The sequence below is a fragment of the Phalangium opilio genome, unplaced genomic scaffold, assembly GCF_054372755.1.
Source record: "Phalangium opilio isolate 3A_F unplaced genomic scaffold, DU_Popi_V2 ptg000031l_1, whole genome shotgun sequence".
In the NCBI taxonomy this organism is placed as follows: Eukaryota; Metazoa; Arthropoda; class Arachnida; order Opiliones; family Phalangiidae; genus Phalangium; species Phalangium opilio.
The window spans coordinates 5,276,670-5,294,753 of NW_028324158.1; the positions used below are offsets into that span (position 1 = coordinate 5,276,670).

The following is an 18,084-nucleotide window of genomic DNA, read 5'->3' on the forward strand; positions in this document are numbered from 1 at the left end:
TCCGTACGCAGTATTGATGGTTGTTCACTAAGGAAGGTGTTGATCTGATCTTTTCAACACTGCAGATACTAGTTGAATCTGTGCTCTACCCAAATGGCGTCCGACACCTTTCACATTTCAAAATTACGAATATTAATTACTTACCTTCAAGGTTTGCTTTGCACACTTCCAAATCTTTCGAAATTTCTTTATAAAAATTAGCGTGTAAAAAAAATCTTTAGTAACGTGAAGTTAATTGGCTAATTAGGCAAGTTAAGACAAATGAAACTATTGTATTGTTTTCAGTATAAAGTTTATTAAGTACACGAGACCTCGCCCTGTACAATTCCACATAAATATTTACCAATTATTATAACAATTTAATTTATTTCGGGTTTATTTTTGTTTTGGCTATAGAAATTTCACATTAGCAGGCTTCTTATGTGGGATTATAAATTGTAAATCATTTAGCGGTTTATATGGTTTTTCTCAGTTGTCTAATCTGCACGTCTGCACTGGGATATAAATTACGCGGAGACGTTTTAATTCAACTTCAGTTATTGCTAGCGTTAAATAAGATTAAAAATTTAAACAATTCTTTATATTAAATTGATAATAAGATATTAATGAATACACAACAGCATTCGTCTTGTTTTGAATCGTAAAAAAAACCATTGTCATTTACTGACTGTTAGCGAGGATATTTAGAAAGATATGTGTGAAAACAACAGTTTATTCTACACAAAGGTTTGTTTGTTTAAACTGTTTCTTTTTATTAAAAGTCCAAAAAAACAGATTTTTTCATATACATAATGTAGTTTTTTTTTCAGCTGCCGTGTATGTTTTGCATGGTAACATATATATTTTTTCAAATAAAACTATTTCGGGCAATTTGTTTTAATCTTTGCATTAGCACCAGTTTCCGTTTTTTTATATAAAATCCTTAAAATATTTGAAGTAATAAATAAGTTTAATTATTATTTTTTTAAAATATATTTGAATGAGTTGGATTTAACGCGTGCGAGAGATTTTTTGGTTGTGTTTTTTTTTTCTTCTCTTTTTCTGAAATCTTCTTTCATCTCTTCTCGTTCAAATTGTAACTAAAGTTTTATTTAGAGGATTCTCAAGTATAATAAGTAAAACGCAAATGTGGTTATATTTTCATAACTCTTATGAACATATTTTTCAAATCCCCCCGTTCTAATGAGAAATTTTAGTTTAGATTAGCTGGATTTTATTTCGCTAGTTAATTTCAAACTATATTGGTTAAAACAAGTTCTCTATTTACCTTAGCAAGAATATCTTAAGTTTGCGCGACAGGTTTTGAGTTCGCGAGAGAGTCTAAACTTGCTTAGTGGAACTTACTTCTTGTCACGTGTAAATTTGACTCAGTAAGATGGATCAACAGAGAAAACAATTCATAAACGTTTAGGGGTACAGGTACGATATAGCTAACGAATCACTTTAACCAGGGAGCACTGGAAAGGGAGACGTCGAGCCTAACTATTCGCGCAGCATAGTCCCAGTCCCCCTTTCAAAATACAAGGGGGACGTAAAAGGAGGCCGGGATATTTCGCCTCTCCTCAGTCGGAAAATACGTAATTTTCGTCATTCGCGTCGCGCTGACGTGAGTTCTCAAGAACTAATGAGATGCTGATTGTAATAGAGAGGCGGGGATTAACTCCGAATCTACGTTTGGACTGGAGATAAAGCTGGAAATGAGACGAATTTATACCTTCTCCCTAATAAACTAGATATCACTTCTTGGAGACGTATTGTGGAGTGAACATGAATTCTACTCCGTGAACCTAGACTCCTACCACAGTGGGAGTAAGAGGGGGGGTTAATTTGGTTCCTTCTTGTCACGTGGGTTACTGTTTGTGAGCTACTATTTTGCGCCCTCTCTCCAACACAAAATATACTATTTTAAAAATGGTCTCGTATTGCCTTATCAAGATTATCACGAGAGGGTAAATCGTAGTGCGAGTTTGCGGGAAATTTGATGCCGCCTGTCACGTGATAAGCGATAATTTAGCTACCCAACATCCCCCTTTCACCCGTTGTGGAAGTTAAGATTTCCGGTTGTCGATCTAAAAGATAGTAAAATCTTCTCCTTCTCTAGTCCTCCCTGCTTTAACGAAAGGCGTAATCTTCATGCTAAGGGAATAAAGAACTTCTTGGTGTGTTAGTAATTTTAGAAGTCGTTCGTAATTATAAACTTCAACAACCTTAACCTAAAATTTTCCCATTGAACCACACTATCCCAAAATTTCTCTTAAATATCAATCTAGTTTAAAATATTAAGTAACAACATCGTTGTATATATTATGAAAACTTAATTATGAAATGATCTGTTTCTTAACGGGTTATATTATTCGATACACTGATATGTTAAATAATTTGTCATCCACATAGAATAACACAATATCGTCGCGGCGCGCTTTTATTTATTAATCAGCAAAAAGGCTTTGAGGAACTTCCAAAGCCTATTTTGTATATTAAAATTTAAAATAGCCTTGATATATAAAAACACGTTTTCGAAGTACACTTCCAGATTTGTTATTTTTTTTGTTGATATTGATAAATATTTTCGTCATTAATTTTACACACTAATATTCTTTACACCGCAATACAATTACAACTTTGTTTTTGTACTTATAATTTAATCGTTTAAAGAAAAGTTTATTTTTTCGTTATATAGAAAAACATTTTTTTAGGTTTAGTTTCAACTGATATGTCAATATATATTTTTTCCAATTTTAGTATGAAAAGATTTCTTATAATTTACGAATTTTATCACATTTTCCCCCAGTTTTTAAAATATTTATAATATTTCGAAATTATTCATTAAAAAAAATTCATGTATTGGTCACCAATTTAGCAACTAAACTAGCGCATCTCGTTCTCTTAATTTACGTTATTTTATCCGAATTAGAATGTACACTAGTTTATTTTCCCAATTAGAAGTATTTTAGTTATCTCTTTTTAAATCCTATTGTTTCTTTAGAATTAACAAAGATTTAAAAAATGCATATCAACATATAAAATCTGTTTGAAAATGTATTAAACACCACAGTTCAAAAGTTTAAAATAAGCATACTTCAAAATATTAAAACTAATGCCATGTATAAATCAACAGTGATATAATGTGATATCATAAAGGCTTAATAAATTATTTCTACATGCAAATCAGTGCCGAAGAAAATATTCTATACCTTCGAAATAAAGTTCTGTAATTTTCAGAACAGAAAATCTGAATTATAACTATCGGCAGAGTTTCAGTTATGAACAAAATCTTGTTCTGTAGGCCTATATGGTTTGAATTTCTCGTTCTATGGTTGATATCGTTGATGTTCAACTCAACAATATCAGCACAATTTCAATTGCACGGAGATTTTCTTCAGAGCAATTTCAATTGCACGGAGATTTTCTTCAGAGCAATTTCAATTGCACGGAGATTTTCTTCAGAGCAATTTCAATTGCACGGAGATTTTCTTCAGAGCAATTTCAATTGCACGGAGATTTTCTTCAGAGCAATTTCAATTGCACGGAGATTTTCTTCAGAGCAATTTCAATTGCACGGAGATTTTATTCAGAGCAATTTCAATTGCACGGAGATTTTATTCAGAGCAATTTCAATTGCACGGAGATTTTATTCAGAGCAATTTCAATTGCACGGAGATTTTATTCAGAGCAATTTCAATTGCACGGAGATTTTATTCAGAGCAATTTCAATTGCACGGAGATTTTATTCAGAGCAATTTCAATTGCACGGAGATTTTATTCAGAGCAATTTCAATTGCAAGGAAATTTACTTCAGCACAATTTAAATTGCACTATGAATTGTCAATGGAGGTCAGGTTCACGGTGAATAATTCGTAACTCAATACATCTTTCATATTTATCGTCATTTCACTCAAATTAAGGGGTTTACATAAATTAAATTGGCACGAAATAGCAACCGCAAATTTATGATCGCTCTAAGGGTCAGCGTTAAGACTAAAAGGGGGAACTTATCACCCTTTATGATAAAAATTATACCACTTTCACTGTAATTAATTATGTGCATTTCACATTTAAACTTTCGATAGCCGTTTTTCCCATAACACTCCATAATCTACTAGCTACAATAGGTGTATGTTCGTGATATGCTATAGATAGTTTCTTTTGTCGAAAAAATCTATTTAATTTCCTAATAACTTGTTATTATTTTTGTCTTAATATCACCTGTAACCTTAAAGTTACTTTAAATATGTTTCATATTTTCTTTTTTGTTTTCTTAAAAATTTGTGCTTTTTTTGGTTTTATGGTAGAAATAGGTGCATTTAAGCGAATATTTTCTTAGATTTTTTATATATTATCGTTTTAGATAGCTATTTATAATATTTTTTATTCCCTTTTCCATATTTAATTTATTTTTATTTATTTATTTTTTTTTCGTCAGTGTGCTGGTAAATTGCTTAAATTCATTTTTTTAATATTTCTAATTTAAATCTAACTAGTAGATTTTAGAAATATTTATTATCTAACAAGTGCACTCTATTTGGGTTATTTTTCAATTTAAATAATTTCTCTTTTAATCATAAATTATTTTCATATTTACTAACCTTTACCATCCCTTTAACTCAACCTAACGATATGTTTTAAATTTTTATTAATAAACATAAATAAATTTTTAACATACCCAATAACCCCCAAAATTTGTTGGAAGCAGTATTAGTTTATGTCCAATATTATTGAATATTATTTCTGTTGTTTTTAAATTCTATTTAATATCGTATCAATCTGAAAACTAAGCAATATTTTAAATGGTTATTTTATTTTACACATAATATTTTTTTATCTTTTTCATCTCAGCATGCCTTGGTTTTTTTTCTTTTTTTTTCTTCAATGTTCCTTTTATGTTTTCACGTGTTTCTTTCTGAGGCAACAATGGTAGATATTTACAAGAGTGCTTTTAAATTATTTTTTTTTAGTTATTTTTCAATAATTTTTAAACCTTTTTTTTGGTCAAATGTGAAAATGTTATTTCGTTTTCAAATATATTGTTTTTGAAATAATAGGCCTCGGTTTTCAGTCGAATATTAATTAATAAGCCATTATTTACAAGTCTTTTATCTAAAAGTTAGTTTAAAATATTGGTTAGACGAGCTATGACGAAATCGAAATTTTAAGAAGTAACTGAATGAAGTGTTACATTAAAATTCAGTAATTTTATATTTAATGATAAAATAAATTAAATCAAACCACGCTAGCCACTGTAATAATCTTTGCCTCTCAGATATGTTTTTCTTTGTGCTTGTTTGACGATCTCTACATTGTCTTTAAACGCTGAATTAATTAAGTTAATTTCGAAGTAATGTTAATATCAAAGAACTAATAGTAATTTCAATAGTTTTTCCTAATAATTAACCAGCAAAGTCAATACCGAAAACCGATTACGTCAAAGCTTCAGTAACCCGTATTTTTAACTATTCTTTTGTTAGTTTTTAAATCCCCAAATCTAATCGCGTATTTGAGTATTCCTAGATTTTCTTTTTCAGTTCAAGTATCAAAACTCATTCTAGAATATTTCATTTGATCCCGATATCTAGGGAATATTTTGTTTCTTCATTAGTTTGACAGGCACACGTTAAATATTTTTCATTGAGTTATTACATTGTTTTTTGTCTCATCTTCTTGACTTTAATTGAAAAAGATTAAATATACGGAAACCATATAAATTTAATTAATATATTGATTTCCCTTAATCATTGGATGATTTTTTTAATCATATTTTAAAAACATTTTGCATAAATTGAAAAAACTAATACTTAAAATTAATGAGCGTTTGGAAGTATTGTTATCTTCGTTAAAGATACATATATATTATTATATATATATATATATTTCTCTTAAGCCTAGGCTCTCTTACAATATTGTATAGTTCAATGTTTGTAGTATATAAAACATTATCTATTTCCCTATATTTATATATATAAATGCCTTACGCGTATAACTACACGTCCGCAAATATGTAATTTGCACCACGAATTTGTGTCTATAATTGTAGCTTTTTTTCGAAGACTATGTTAATTATTTTTAATTTCTCGATATTTTTTTTCATTTTAATATCAAATGCAAATCACGGTGGGAAAAATTAAATCTCACAAATTTTAAGTTGGTTCATTTTTCGACGTCGCGAAAAATTGTAGTATTTTTAGTTTAGTGCGGGATATAAATCAACGCGCAATCATTAATGGGGATTAATTGTTTGTTTATTTTGTTAGAAAAGAGAGTTTGTTTGTTTTTAAATGATATATTGAGCATTGAAGGCAATGTTTTCGTGTTTGTTTTTTATATTCACCAGCATTTAAACTGTTTTTTGTTTCTTTGTTGTTATTTATTTTTTTTTTGATATGATTTATATTTACAATTTTAATTACTAGATCACGTGTTATTGTTCCACCGAGATTGGACTATATAGTACTTATGTACGCGCACAAAAAAATGTTGCCGCGTAGTATTACTTATATATATATATGTATGTATAAACTTACTCACTTATGTCGAGATTTTATGAATTTTTATAATGCATGGATGATGGCATGAAAACACTTTTCTAATTTGTTTGTTTGCTTATGTGGTGTTCATTATAGACCATCTGTTGGTGAAAAATGTTTAAATTTAAATATGTTTTTAAATTATATTTACATTTAATTATAGTTAAAATAATAAACAATTGCCAAAAAAGCCAACCTCGATAGATGTTTTTGAATCTTAATTAGTTTTAAAATCCGTGAATTGTTTGAATTGTTGATGGGACAAAGACGGGTTTTGAATCAGCTTTCGAGCAAGAAACCTCATTTTTGTGTTAGAATTTAGTGCGTTTGAAGAAGAAAACATGAATTAAAATGTTTCCCAATTTGCTGAGCCATGTTTGAGGTATACTCGAGTTATCGGCTTCTGTTAGTTGTGTTTATAATGAATAAAACAAATATAGCTCAGCGTATTGGGAACATTTTATTTCAAATTATTTTGTCGGATTTTAAAAATTTAAGACTCTTTGTGGCAAATAAGCGAAAGTTACGAATTGCGATGAAAATCATTAGCGTAGAGAAATGCATGCGAACTTAAGCAACAAGCTTATATACATAATTTTTCATTAAAAATGAAATAATCCAATCTCGATGGGCCAATTACCGTTTTCAATTTTCAAATTTTAGTAATATCAATTAAGGGTTAATTTCGTAATATTGTATTTAAAATAAATGAAAATCAGGCATGAGAAAGGAAAACGTTTCTTTTAGAAAAAAAATAAATAAATGACCAGTAATTTGTATTAAATCCTAGATTAATTGTTTAGTTAGTTTGTGGTAGACAGCGGTGTCGTGTGAAGTTAGAAATGTAACGCAAAAGAGTGTACTTTTGTTGCACGAAGGAAGGTATAGAAGAAAAAGGGTTTGAGGGGTTAGGGTTAAGGGTTTTATAAGTTGCGTTTGGGGCCTCGATCACTGGCCTTTTGGTACTAGGTCCTCCATTATGTGGTCGCTGATATGCAAATATATGATCCAGTACATGAGGTTGAAACAAACGAAGCAAACGGGGAATACGACCCTGGAATATTTGTCAATGTCGCTGGGGCTGACACCGCACAGTTTATTCGGGTTTTTCGAGGCAAATGGCGGTGGAGGCTCAATTTCGCCGATTCCGTTTATGGAGTTTTCCAGAACCGACGTTCTACTATACGTCTTTAAGTCCAGCATCTTTAAACACACTTCGTGTTGCTTTTTTATTGGTCGGTTGGATGGTTGAGGTAACAAATGCACCGCCGTGATGAAGAACGGACAGAAAAACACATGAAATGTAAAATCAATTAATAAAGAAAAAAGGGTAGGGAGTAAAATATGCTTAATACATTCGCGTTGCAACCTTCAATTTTCATTACTTTGTATTAGTTTTAAGAGAATTAATTAAGCCCATTATGATAAATCAAGTGATACACAAAAAGCTATGTAATTCATACTTAAACTATTAATTGAATTTATGGTTTTACCCACTTCTATTTTCTCATGTAAGCATAAGTTATGGGGTTTTTTTCCCTCGAATTTACTTACGGTTTTTTATATTGAAAACTTATGTTGATCTTGTTTTATACGTAAAAAACTTTAAAAATAACATTGTATTGTAAACCAAAATAAAAAGTGTCGCATTGAGGATCCTTCCTTTATCCCAGAATAGTGTCGACCCCCCTCTGACTCTCTGAGTGAGATTACTTTCTCGACCATGGCACAGGGAAAGAGATGTGAATAGGCTCATAAGTAGTAGTACCAAAAATTAACGTTTGGATCGCCAGCATCATGTGCTACTTTCTATAAACCTCTGGCGTCAAAAAGCTTTTCCCTTATTGGTAAGTTTGCGTAGGAGGGTTGATCGGAGCGTAGTTTGCTTCTCAGTTTACAGGTCGTCTACAGCCAAAGGCAAGTAATTGTTAATGAAGTGTGCTTATTGTTTTATATCTTTACACTTTTGCTAAAAGCTGTTCATCGAAATACATTGAAAAATATTTGCGCATTGAAACCTTGCTACAGAAATAGCGATTGTTACACCGACAATAGTGGAACGAAGACGGACGCAGCCAGGAGAAGTTGTTAAGAAGAATATCTTTGGAGCATTTGTACATTGTCTTTTTTTAGAGCATTTTCAATTGCTATAATGGCGCGTAGGTTTAACAATTAAAATAAAAACAAAAAACATGGGTTCCTTCTTAGAAGAGTTATTTGTTGATATGAAGTAACTATCATTTTCTATTTTTCAATCTTTAAACTAATTCTTCGTAACTAGTCATATAAGCAGCATGGCAATGTCTACAGATTCCACACCATGCCTACAAAATAAATCGACACTGTACCAACAATTGTTAGAAAGAACTACCATATCCGCCGTTGACCACGATACTCTCTTAACCAGATATTTCTCTGATTTTATGTAGTCTTTTCGGTAGTATCAGGAATACATACAGCTAATAAGAATCATTGAGCCCCCCGTAACTACAACGATAACTTCTAAGCGAGATTTGTGGGTCTGGCCTCAAAATTCTGAGGTCTACACTAGCTCAGTAGTGCAAGGTGCAATTACGCTCAGCGAGATTTATCATACATTAAATTCGCCTAGAAAAGTTGATCAAACGGCTACAAAATGTTTCCTATTAGCTATGTGTATTCCTAGAAGCATATTATTCGGCCAAAACACTGAACTGGCTAGGTCATCGATCCCTCTGAGGAGGAAATGTTTCGTTGCTGGTCTTAAGGCATAACTAGAGCGTATCTTAGTTGCCACTGTACTCAAAGGGTTAACTTGGTTCAGAGTACATGTATAATAGGGTCAAATAATTGAAGAAGTAAGAAGCACTGTTTTTTCGAATCTGATCTATATTCATGACATCTATACAGATACGGATCTAAAGAGATGGGTTGCCCGAATAGATGAGGAAAGTGAAATGTTTCTCGGATATACATACATGCATAAGTTCATAAGATACGTTCCATAAGTTTGTCACTGGTTACTGAGTGCTTGTCATGAAGTGACATAGGTGAAACGTCTGAGATTCTCGTAAAGCGACGCCTGGTGAGGCACTATCAAAGACTTAGTACATACAAAATGAGTAAATGAACTGTAAAACCGAGTGTAGTCAATTCTCGCGTTGTTTTGGAACTAGCTCTCAGTCATTACGAAGTACAGGTATTGTCATACTTATGGAACAAAACTTATGATACATGTAGGGTAGTACATTTTTGAGGTCCAGGTGATCTGAAATGCAAGGCAACCTTCGAAGTTTTAATTATTAAAAACATCTGGCTAGTTTAATCAAATATTCACGTGTTTAATTTCAGGTAACGCTTTGATGGCAATATCGTGTTAGCTTTAAGTTTAACTAAAGCATAGTGGTTTCAAGTGAAGCGCTGCTTAAGAACCTAAAAAGGCTTGAAAATATGGATTCTGTGCCTAAATTCTAGCTAGTGACTTGCTAAGACGTTCCAAGTAGGTAAAATGATGAAGATCTTTGATGTAGTTCTTTATAATTTCTGAGGAATCCAGTGAATTAAAAAATTCACCGAAAAAAGGGTAGCCGAACGACTAGAGTCCTATACAGAAATTTGGTGTAGAAAATATCAAAGTTACTTTTGAAATTTGATTTTAAAACTTACAAGTTCATTTGAAATATCGACTTAAATGAAATTAAAGTCAAGTGCAGAAAGTTTGGAGTCGTTCACGTTTTTGTTAAAATTTGTCAACCACTTACGTACAAGGTGTTCCAAATGGTGGTACTACCCGATTACAGTTGGTTCTACAGTCAATTTTGAGTCGAAAATGTTCCGTGACATTTTCGCCAAAGACCGGGCCACTGTTTAAAGTTATTATAGTGTTTTATGAATAACCCATCTAATTAAAATAGCAGTGTGTTACAATTTCCTTGTTAAAATTAAGGGGTCATCCGTAAAACACTTAAAACTTTTAGACGGCGGCTCGGACGGCCAAATTTCGAATCAAAATGCAATTGCATTCAGATCATGATTTCCCCGATCCAATATGTTGAACCTTATCAATTTGTTGTTTTTCGCAATGCCTTTTGTGACCCATGTCTCAAATTAAGATTATTTTAAAATAAAAAAAAAAGACAGAAATGTAGCTTTGCGTTGTGAATATGTAGAAATTATCTGATTTTACAGGTAGTTGTATTTTTCTTGTTGGTTTTTAAATCTATATAATAAGAAATGGAGCGTGGGGTTGTTATATTGAACATATTGACACACCTGGCTTTCAGATGGATATCTCATGTTAAATAGGTGGATTTCTAAGGTATGCAAGGGCACGAACGGTTTATGGGAGTCGTGATAAAGAGAATGTTTGAACGAGTATAGAGAAAACGTCGTTAGAATTTTGGGTTTTATGATTTGATTAATATGAATCAGGCGGAGTTTGAAATTTTGATTTATATTACTGACCTTTCATATTTTTAAGTTTCGGTATTTTCTAGATAATAACTAATAGGTTAAGGCTTCGTTCAAACGAGCCAAATATATTCTTAAGAGAATGGTTCCGCTGGGCTACAACCATTCACACAACCCAACAAATTTACTCATCAAGTTCAGTCTGAACGCACTCAAGTATTTAATGAGGCCCACTGTATAAACCAACGTATGGGTTACGTTAGGGTTTCTTTTATGTAAGGTGCCCCAATTTAAAAGCATAACAGTATTCACACAGCAATGTTGAATTTCATTGTTTAGCTTCAGTAGGCCTAGGTTTTCTCGTAACAGCAAACTACTCTGATAATTACAAAATCTAAAACATATTTTGCAAGATTTCAATTATCGTATTGACGTACAGTGCATCGTGCAATTAACAGGAACGTATGCAACTGCAAGGTTTAATCAACATAAATCATTCTCCACTGCCTAAAATAATAGACGAAGGACCACACATACGATTATCGCTCATCTAAACTATTTTGAAATAGTGTAGGATTTATGTAAAGATGGGGTATTCAATAGTCAATTGAAGTTAAACCTAGTGATAGCGTGAATCTATAGAGTAGCATGACACCAGTCGGTTAGAAAAGCCCTTCTTCGCTGTCAGAAGCTAGAGAATGAGCTAGTTCAGGGTGGATGGTCACATCACGCGCCTTTCTTTTCTCTCGCAAGCGCCATAGAACTACAAACGTGGAAACAAACAGACTGAAAGGGGTCTTAAGCTTTATATAGGGGTATGTATGCCAGGGTAGCTAGCCTCTGTCCAAAGCCGTTTTCGCAACCATACGCACGAATGGCTTTCGATTCTCTCATTGCGCAAACAAGAAAATCTGTACGTGCTCTATTTCCCGAGCCACCGTAGTCGTCCCCATCCCCCCTTTGTTGCTTTTATTTTTGCCACGCCGCTCTAGAGACGCTGTCGTTTCCAACCAAACCAAATCAGAAATTCAACTCTAGAAGTAAAATGCACTATATAGACCCAACCAACAAATCTTTTGAATTACTTTATCACGGCTCAGATCTCGTTCTCGGGTTTTGAGGCGAGAAAGGGATAACCTGATTGGTTTCATTTTGCCATGCGCAGAATCTGTTTTACCCCACGAGTCAGACTCTAATCCCAAAAAAAAGATATTTTATTTCGTCGCCCAACGACAGATGGTACTACAGTCAACTATGTTAGTCACGTGACGCTATCCCTTAATGGTTACGAGACGAAGCCAACTAGTTTATTTGTTGGTTTGGTCTATTCTAGCATGGATATGTATAAATACTACGTATTTTTGGTGTACCATCTCTTACCTTCTACAAGGCATTTCGCTTAGGTGCCCGTTCAGTAAGGAAGAAATATATGACTTTCAAACTCCCCCCCCCCCCAACTTTGTCAGGGAAAGGGAAATTCGTATTCTGTCTCTTTGCGCATGATCAAAACTTCAAACTCACCACTCAGGAGGATTCCCCTTTGAGCCATAGTTCCATTCCCCCACGAGACCAAGCTACTTCCGACTCAATTTAGAGCCACATCACATTCACATCCGCGAGTGTATCGCGTATTTGGTGGCCAGTTAACTTGTTAAATTTTCAGAAAATTCCATCTTCAATCTCTTGTAGATTAGAGTAACTCACAACGAGACTGAAATATCCCGTCGAAGCACATGGCCGAAGCATTCCCAAAAAGATTTGAACAATTACCGATGCACCTACACTATTTTTGAGGGGGTTTCTGCTTTGCAAAATACCTTCCGCCTGTATGCGGAAGTAGCATCTTTGGTAGCACCTGTAAACAGGGTGAATTTCACACAACTACAAGTTTCAAATGGAGGGCGGATACGAAATCGAATGAAAAGGCTCCTTTGGGTAGTACTATCTGAATTTGTAAATGAATAGAAAGATATTTACATTTGCGAAATTGTACTTCATAAATAATACAAACTTCATTTTTAATAATATGTATATCATTATGAATATAAGCAGATATGAATGTTTCACTTCGCCTGATGGATATCTAAACTTTGCCATTCCTGATCTGGTTTAGGTTTTCTAGCACTCTTTCCCTAGAAGATGTCTTCCAGATAAATTGCCAGAATTATGGTAGGGATGCCTAACTGGCTTTTTAGCACTTTCGCCTTCTCGCGTCCACTCTAGAACGTTCTCTCTCTTTCACTTTCTTATTTTGTGTTGTTATTTCGGCGCGAAATGCAACGTTCGTTTTTCTTAACGAAGTAACCGTATACCCTAGAACAACTACCATATTTCTTCGCACTATGACCTATAATGATCAGACCCATACCAATATGGGAAGCGAACAGCGGGGAAACTTCAATGTCTGGAATTAAGAAACCTTTGATTTGCGGATAAGTTCTGAATCAATGTACTAGCATTATTGTTACGAGTTTTAGATCATCTATTGACGAATTTTATTAATTGTTCGATCAGTACATAATTTTCCCATTAATGTTATCAGATATTCTCTTGGTTAAAAAAAACTTCTCGTAACACTGCAATGTAATAAGGTGGATAACTCGGAACATTCTTTCCTTTCCTTGCCAACGTGTTTGGCCTACTATTAATATGTTACGTCATTAATGCATTTGTCGTTTCTTCTTAACTTTCTTCGACTTCGAAAATTGTTTATTCAAATATATATTATAGATGTCTCTAAAGTTTATGACCAGAGCAAGATGATTATCAGCTATGTATACCTTCATGTTAGACAAAAAAAACTTAGGTTGCAGTTCTAATAGCCTGTTTTTTCATTGAAAGTAAGGTAAAACCATAGTCTTTCAGTAATTACTAGGCTAGAGGTAACACGAGATTCTTTCATAAATGTTTCACTGATTCTTGACAAATTTTACTGGACTTTCAGTGTAATTCGGATCAACACTCACAAACAATATTAACCTATTCATGCTTGAGTTCAAAATTCATTTTCCACCAAGTACGAATCTTCAAAAAAATAACATCAATAGAAGCTACAGTTGTTTCGGCCCAGTTTATGTAACCTCTATAAAAATAAAACAAAAGCAAAACCCATCATTTTAAGCCATATTACTCGAGAGACCTACTAGACTGAGTTTCGTCCTCAACCTCAACGAACGCGGGGGCAGTGTATGGTCATCTTGATCGATTGCCCTCGACATACGTTCCTTATACGGATTTCCGCGTCGCCATGGAAATGAAATCGCCCAATAAGGGGCATTGCACTCTCCTCTATCATCACTTGCCTGAACTACCCACCAAATGCATAAAGACACGGCAACCTTCATCTACCACGAGGCATCTCCATTATACTCATTCTCTACTCTATTTAAAGGGAAGGTCCAATTTAAAATGAATTTTTAAATCCCGGAATTTAAGTTTCAAACTTAAGCCTTGGCTATAACATTGCGTATAAGATTAGACCTTAGCCTAAGCTTTAGTACACAGTTTTACCTTCTACTTCACAGGGAACTGACATCAACTTCCGGTAGCACGAAATTTTGAAGATTTTGTTTTGAGGGGTTACAATTTCTTTTGGCTGTATCTAAGGTTCTAGAAGATAAAAATTTTAAATTATTTAAAAATTATTCATTTATTTAGACATACTACGTAATAGACATGTTTAAAATTTTACGACTAAAATTAGACTTGCCCTTTAAAATTATCCTACGTGTAGTAAGGGTAACCCAGGCGTCAACGTATTAGGCCTAAAAAGAATTTATTTTGGAACGTGTAGGGATTTGGGGACCCTTGTTACGGTGTTAGCTCCTCTAAGATTACAATCTCTCTCGGTTTATTTCCCTGGAAAACTAACCTTAAACTAAAATTAGGGCATCGATTTAGACCATGGCTCGGGCTTGTTCATCGCCAAGAACTAACTTCCACGAAATTCCGCCGCGGAATATCCTGAAATACTTTGAATTCTCGTTTTAGAAGCGCTGCCACTCTTACAGGGTGATTCCATGAAAATGTACCAAGATACCTATGTATACAGGGCTCTTTAGGTTGAGAAAATCATTAGGTGCAGAGAAAATTTTGTAAACAAATATATTCATGTTTTTTATCAAAAATAATTAGGAAAATTCCATCAAGAATTTGCTATTTGTACTCCAAAAAATTCATCAAAAGTCGATATTTTTTTTTGGGAATTAAACCCAAGGTTTTCCGACCAAGGGGTAAACCCTTTCTTTCAACTCAAATTCAGAACCTTAAAAGATCAAAAGTTATTTGAAAGTCAACATGACAATAATTCGTGGACCACCGTCTATGACAAACAAACATGGCGTAAGTTATTGTAAAAGATTGGCGCTAAACTTGAAAAGGTTAAACTTTTCTACAAGTTCTCAACTCTGATTGCCAACTCTTCTGCTGCAACTATTTCAAATCTAGTTCCAATTTTTCTAAACAGTGGCACTGTGAACCTTTAACCTTACGAGGATTTCTCCGTAATGTTTAACCACTATGTAAAGAAAAAAATCCACAGATGATCAGACAAATTTCTTAGTACTTTTTGATTTTCAATTCCAGATTAGATAACTGAACTCCAGCAAGAAAGTTTCAGGAATTCTTATATAAAGGCCCATTTAGACTAAAGATGGTGGCCTCGACAATATCGCTGAGACATGAGAGCAGACGACTTAAAACGAGTCTCAATATATGGGTGATTTTTGAACCAAGACTTTTGAATACTAAAATAGCCGAATCCAAAATGTCAAATACCGCCAAGAGCGTGCCAAGGCAAAAAATATCCCAAAATCGTCTGCTAAGCATAGCTCCTTCGATCATACAAGAGTAGTAAGCTATGGCTAGTAAAAGGGCGCTAACGAGGTGGTGCCATCTCGACACTGCCCGACGAAATCGAAAATTTTCAATCTAAACCCGCGAATCTTTTACGTAGTCGATGACACGTGTAACGTCGAACTAAGCGAGTGAAGAGACTTTACCGACGTGAAGGTATGATTTTTAGTTTAGTCTGAAAGGGCCTTAACGTATATAAAACACCATGTATTTTTTTGATGCTCCTATCGGCAGTCGGATAAAAATATAGGACTAAATTTTGGTGCTGAATTTAAAATAAGAAGACAATCAAGTCGAAACGAGGTGGCCATGAAGAAACCGGGGAAAGTATTTTTATTTTCGTTCATCCATCGGCCTGTATGGTCTTTAAGGGTTAACTTGGTTTCTTTCAAATGAGACTGTTCAATTCGATGGCTCGAAATGGGTCTTTTATTTCAGGAATCAAGAATAAATTCTCCATCTCGGAGCCAGATCATCTTAACTGAACAAAGGCCAAGGTTAAAAATCCTACCAGGATGATTTCTAATTTATCAAGCATTTCCGTAAGACCTTTTTTTTCTTTTTGAAAACTGTGTAATCATTCGCATAAAATTAGGGAAGAATTTGAAAAATAGTTTTGGAATATGTGGACATTAGCCCAGTTATATGAAGCCTGACTATGTACTGTCTGCATTCAAGAGTGAAATAACATATTTTGGGGCAGCCGCAATGCATGACCCTTTTCAAAACGGAAGTCGCAGTATTGTCTGCTTTATAACGGAACATCCAAAGGCCTTAGATAGTGCTTCAAAGTCACCAGTCCACTGACTGTCTAACGTCTTTGGATCAAGTAACCGGATTTTCCGTCTTAAGACACAGCGTAGTCAAACACCAAACTGTATTTTACCCTGATGTTTGATTAAGATGTATTTTCGGAAAGAAAATTTCATAACTTTTCGCAATGTTTGCACCAGTTAGTAAAAGAAAAAGAAGCGTTTGCAGAACTAAAAAAATAATCATTTTTTATGTGCCGAAGAAAAAGGAAATATTACTAGACGAAAAAAAGAGCAATCATCATTGATATATTTCAGTACATGTGATGAAAGTACGTCAAATTTGTCAATAGTGGATATCTATTTATTATAATTTTGAAAAATTTCTGTCACTGATGGACTTTATAAATACTCGGCAGTCGCAATTTTCGCCAAGTTACGACTGTCTGTCTCCGAGACGTCGAAATGGTTGGAAATAGAAACGTAATCGGCCAAAGCCTTTTCTTCAAAATTGGATATTGTCTCTAGCGAGCGAGACTTCGATCCATCCCACCCAATTTTGCAGTCACAATCAGCTAGATATAGATAGAAGAGCTTCTAAGTCTAGTCTCCCTTAATATCAACAGTGAGGAGTAGAAAATGAGATGTATTGTATTCTACATCGCCAGCATAGGTTCCCACAGTGGGAGAAATGGGGTTGAGGGGAATAATTTGTTTCCAGCTTGTCACGTGGGTTACTGTTTGTATATTGAACTACTATTTTGCGCCCTCTCTCCAACGCAAATTGTACTATTTTAAAAAAATCCTCGTACTGATTGAGCAACTACAGTAAACGGACGATTTTTTTCCTTATTAATATTCTCACGAGATTGCACTTCGTATTGAGAGTTTTCGGGAACTCTGATGCTGCATGCCACGTGATAAGCAATATCCTTTCTCCCGCTGATAACGATTGCCAGTATAAAACGCGTGTGTACATTTCTTCTCCTTTTCTACACCTCCCTGATCTCACCGACCAAATGTAGGAGTCGACTTTAAGAATAGCTCTCTACATGCTGGCATTTCAAGGTGGAGCTTTGACTGTATCTTCGTCCCCTAAATTCTCCTTTCGCTCTTTTCTTCATCTTACCGAACGCTATTACATTTCCTATAAGGAAAAGATCCGTATCGATTCGATTTTATGGTTACTCGTTCTCTTTCTTTTTCTACTTTTATTTCCTATTGTTTTGATGAAAATTATCTCATTCCATAACAAACGATGGCTCACAGTCTCAGAATGTTCAAAGACAACCCGTATACTGAAATATTGGGCTGTGATACGGCTTTTACTCTGACTCAATGTTAATAATTCTTTGTGTTAAATTTTCGTCAGGATGTGCTATTCCCTCGATGGAATTGGTCTAATTCCTATTCATCGCCAGTTTCTGAGGGTCCGGAAACTACTCCCATAGAGACTGGGTAACTTACGAAGGTTCACAGAATGACCTTCAGATGGGGAGGCGCTCAAGTCACCTGGTGGTGATTTTGTGAACCGTCGTAAGTTACACCCTATCTCTATGGGAGTAGTT

At 34.1% G+C, this 18,084-nt stretch overlaps 1 protein-coding gene across 1 annotated transcript in view; it reads right to left on the minus strand.

Annotated features, from left to right (window-relative positions):
• Nucleotides 1-345: 345 nt before the first annotated feature.
• The window catches only part of LOC149690174 (gamma-aminobutyric acid receptor subunit beta-like), a 209,052-nt gene continuing 191,313 nt past the window's right edge, over nucleotides 346-18,084 (minus strand). Inside the window, exon 8 of the mRNA XM_089869697.1 lies at nucleotides 346-7,745. Within this exon, the coding sequence (XP_089725823.1) occupies nucleotides 7,470-7,745 (276 nt within the window). The 3' untranslated portion in view covers nucleotides 346-7,469. The remainder of the gene's footprint in view (nucleotides 7,746-18,084) is intronic.